At 36.6% G+C, this 4814-nt stretch overlaps 1 protein-coding gene across 1 annotated transcript; it reads right to left on the reverse strand.

Moving 5' to 3' along the window:
- Window positions 1-289: 289 nt before the first annotated feature.
- Window positions 290-1228, reverse strand: LOC106830466 (olfactory receptor 13D1-like). The gene has a single exon (XM_014840039.3). It carries the CDS (start codon window positions 1226-1228, stop codon window positions 290-292), a length of 939 nt encoding a protein of 312 aa, XP_014695525.3.
- Between the last annotated feature and the right edge of the window lie 3586 nt (window positions 1229-4814).

Here is a 4814-nt window from a genome sequence, read left to right on the forward strand (position 1 = left end):
GCAGGGAGGCAGGGACTGAAAAATATCTTTTTTACTGAAGTAGACAAATACACAGCATTTTCTTGCTTCAAAAAGTTTACTCTCACTTCTTAGACCAGCTGTCCCTACATTTTTATAACAGTCGTTTTCATAAAAAGATAAAGTTGGATTGTCATCTTGAAATTTCTTTCCAACTCTTAAATTCTCCGCTTGTACATATAGCTTTTATTTCTCTTGTTCTCTTTATATTAAAGGCCTTTGCCTCCACTAAATGACCTTTTTTAGTGCATGAACTGTCAAGTGAAGTTTCTCATCTTTTCTTCCAGAACCAGTGTCTAGTTATCAATTTTCTCATAGCTCCATGCACCTCCGTATTCCTCAGGCTGTAGATGATAGGATTGAGCATGGGTATGACTGCTCCATAGAACAGAGCAATCAGTTTGTCAACAGCAGAGGCTTTGGATTTTGGCTTCATGTACATGAAGAGGATTGTCCCATAAAACATAATAACCACTGTCACATGGGCTGAGCAGGTGGAAAAGGCCTTTTTTCTTCCTTCCACTGAATTGATTCTTAGCACAGTAGAAAGGATGAAAATGTAGGAGATACAAATCAACAGTAATGGAGAAAACAAAAATATTACATTGTCCAACATTATAGTAATCTCATTCAAGGAAATATCTGCACAGGCCAGCTTGACGAAGGCCAATATTTCACAAACAAAATGATTAAAGACATTTTTTCCACAAAAGGGCAACCGTATTGCAAGAAGAGTTTGTGCCAATGAGATGAGAAAGCCCAATCCCCAGGAAAGAACCACCATATGAATGCAAGGGACCTTGCTCATGATGATGGGGTATCTCAGAGGGTTGCAGATGGCCACATAACGGTCATATGCCATCACTGCTAGGAGCACACACTCTATGGATCCCATTGTGTAGGTGACAGACATCTGAACAACACATCTAGTGAAGGAGATGGTTTTTTTCTTGGATAGGAAGTGTATCAGCATTGCAGGGAGAGAGGCAGAAGTGTAACAAATGTCTAGGAAGGAAAGATTACCAAGGAAGAAGTACATGGGTGTGTGGAGGCGGGAATCCAGGAGAATTAGGATGATCAAGGTGCTGTTGCCCAGGAGGATGACCAGGTATATCACCAAACACATTACAAAAAGGAATTTTTCAGCTCTTGGGTACTCAGAAAGTCCCTGCAGAATGAACTCAATCTCTGTCCAGTTGGTCCTTTCCATTTACTTTTTTATACCTGGAGTAATTCAAAAGAGAAATTCAGGTGAGTTGAAGGAATCTGTACAATATTATCACATGAAGAAATAGATCTCTGGAGTAGGAGGGGAAACAAGTATGTCAGCGTTAGCTGGAGTGTTGGTCCCAGCTGCGAGTTTAGCTTTTCTAATTCCTCTTCTAGCTCATAAGGCAAGGGATTGAAGACAAGTAATAATTACATCGGTAGCTTATTGAAATACAGCTTCTGTATTCCATTTCCTGAGATTGTGATTCACAAGATCTGAGACAGGGAAGAACTATTCGCATTTTTAACAAGCATCTGTTATTTCCAATTCAGCTGACCCACAGAGCCCACTTTGAATCTCACTATTTTGGAGAAAGAATGTTTAATCTATTTTAGAAAACCTATTTGTTTGATTTCATACCATGCCAATCCTTAACAATATCATTGGTTTAGGGTTTTATGATTTACAAATATGTTTGCACTTATTACTCATTTCATAATCTCTATTATTCTCCTAGGAAAGTGAATTTCATGGAGGTAAAATATATGTAAAAACACAGTAGATGAGTGAACTAGTATTTAAATGTGTTTTTTCAGACTTTAAATCCTCCCTCCCCTTTTTAGACTACACTCTTTTTTTTTTTTTTTTTGAGGAAGATTAGCCCTGAGCTAACGTCTGCTGCCAATCCTCCTCTTTTGCTGAAGACTGGCCCTGGGCTAACATCCGTGCCCATGTTCTTCTGCTTTATATGTGGGACGCCTGCCACAGCATGGCTTGCAAAGTGGTGCAATGTCCGCAGCCAAAGTGGAACATGTGAACTTAATCACTGCTCCACCAGGCCAGGCCCTAAACTACACTCTTATTACTCACCCAAAATTAGGCATTTTGACTAAGGAATGGGATTCAGGCATATTTTTTTAATAATGTACTCCAGGTGATTCTAACATGCAACTAAGGAAGAGAACCATTTGTCTCGTGGAGTGCTTCCAAATTTTAGTATACAGATGAATCACATGGGAATTATGAATCAGTGTGTCTGAAGTAGGTTAAAATACCTGCATTTATTACCATGTTCCCAGATGTAGTTTGTCTACAGAACACACCTGAGTAGTAAGGCCTTTTCCATTCTCTCTCTCCAATCCATCAGAGAGCACATTGTGCTTCAGTTGTGTGTAGGTTTGTGACTGAACAGTAGACAATGCAAAACTGAACTATCCAGTGAGACTTGGAGGAGAGACTTCTGTCTAAATGTATTGCAATTAGTTTTGTGTTCTTTAGATTTTTAGATATACAAGCAACCAAACTGCCTACAGAGGAGTTTGTCTTTTATTTCTGTCCATATGAAAGTCATTCCTCTTGTAATGTTGAATTTTCAATTAGGGTCAATATTTTCCAAAAAGGAAATTTGAGTTCAAGTCAGTTGAGTTGTATACCAAACAGCATGGAGGAAATGACTTTGTTTTGAAAAATCTTAAAAAGTAAATGTTAGTAGATGATCTTCTTCTTTCTAGTAAATAAATCAAAGAATGTAATTTTGAAAACACCTCCTCATCCTGAAGATATTCTACCTAGCTTTAGGAATATTCCTAGAGGAAAAACGAATTGATCAAATGGAGGGGTTTCTACTTAGTGTTTTCAAACAATAGCTGTGCTTCTGGTGCAAGATTTACAGTTTCTCTCTGTGATAGTCAATTGCCAACAGCTTGTGCTGCTTTTTATGAAAACTCCACTTTACAACGGTGAGACAATTAACCAGTATAATACAGTGTTTATAGATCTATTGGTTATGGAAATGAAGATTCTTATCCATTTAAACTTCACCCTACTTTGTAGGCATACATTCCAAAGAGGGTAGGAAGGGTTGGGTAGGCCAGGATATGCTTCTATTTGATATTAAGATTTGAATTTGAATGACTGCAGGGCCACATATCACCCTATTCAATAATCAAGTAAAATTCTGATAGAGACTTTGGAGGAGCATCAGTTGTCTTGGGTGTGTACTGAAGTTTTTCCAAGGATGATGTGAATCAGGTCAAATTCTCTCTCTTTTCTTTTCAAGGAATAACCTAAAACTGGATTTCTATTTGGAAATTATTTGCAGAAAATAATTATGCTGTGCATTTGGTACCCTAACAGTCCCAAGACAGTTGCCACAAAGAAAATTTCACTTGTAAACATTTGTAAGAGAATCCACCATTCCACTCTAATGCCTTCAAGGTGGGGAAAACACAGGAAAATGTACAGTATAGAGGAAATTATTTTCATTACTCTTGCACCGCTTTAACTTTTAAGATGCAGTCAACAAGCACAGTTAAATAGTATTGTGCCTGGAATTTTTTCTCCATTTAAGTCTACTTCCCTAAATTGGATTCCAAGAACTTGGGAAAAGGGATGAAGATTTTTATAATTCTTGATAGTTTATAATAAATCATCATCCATGGGATCTGGATATTAGATAATTCCATTTTTACTACATCTTGGCATTATTAGATACTATTTTTTAAAACAGCTTTTCATTCCTGGTTAATGCTAGGGAAATTGTTAAATAATCTCAGTATACTCATTTGATAGGACCTTATGCACCTGTTAATATGGCATTAATAAGAAATTTGTATTAATACAACAGATGATGTGTGAATTATGTGAAAATGTTTAAGCAAAACAGAAACAAAACAACAGTCACAGCAGTTTTTGGAAGACAAAAACCAAAACTGGAAAACCTAGACAGAATAAAAAGAATGGAAAGAAATATCTAGAACATTAATGATTGTCTTAGAGACCTTTATTCTACTTTCTGAATTACCCAAATTCTAAAATAAATATGCATAAAGGAAAAAATATAATAAAAAAAGAGAAAACCCCTGAAGCATGTGTCCAATTATGTTAGGAAGATGAGCTCAGAGTAAAAAATGTTAAAGCAATTTAAATAGTAGCGTGATTGTCTTAGGTGTCTAGACTACACATTGAGGCTGAGTTGTACTGGTGTGCCTGTCCAGTTATCCATAAGAACCCACTATTTCTGGTGGAACTAGAACACTCATAATCCCTCTTCTCAAAATCTTCCAGGTCATAACGTTCGTTGTTTTTAGAAGGTATACCAAGGTAAAGAACTTGAGTTCTTGACTTCATCAAATGATCCCAAAAGAGATTGCAGACCATTGATGCCTAGAACGCAATTGTCACTAGAAGACAAAATTCCAATTTGTAAAGGCTCTTGACTGGCCTGGATCCTGGCTCTTCTCTTACTCATGTCTTCAAAGCCCTGATCTTTTGTAAGAAATAACCACTCTGTGGTTCAATGCTCTGGGACTCCAACTGGGCACTGTTGTCATGCTGTAAGAGACCTAAGGAAAGTTTGTGACTTTCTTATCCCAGCCAGAAGTGAATTTATAGGAAGTTTAACTTCTGATAAGTTTTAGTTTAGTTTTGTTTTATTAACTTAGCTACTTGAAGATCTAATATTTAAACTACTAAGATTTTTCAATGAAAATGAATCATACTCTAAATTCTCACTAGAGAAAATAATCCTGTTATCCTCTCCAGCTATTCTAAAGATCAATTAAGAGAATTGATATTATGCAAAGAT

Source organism: Equus asinus, chromosome 10 (genome assembly GCF_041296235.1).
Source record: "Equus asinus isolate D_3611 breed Donkey chromosome 10, EquAss-T2T_v2, whole genome shotgun sequence".
Classification (NCBI taxonomy): Eukaryota; Metazoa; Chordata; class Mammalia; order Perissodactyla; family Equidae; genus Equus; species Equus asinus.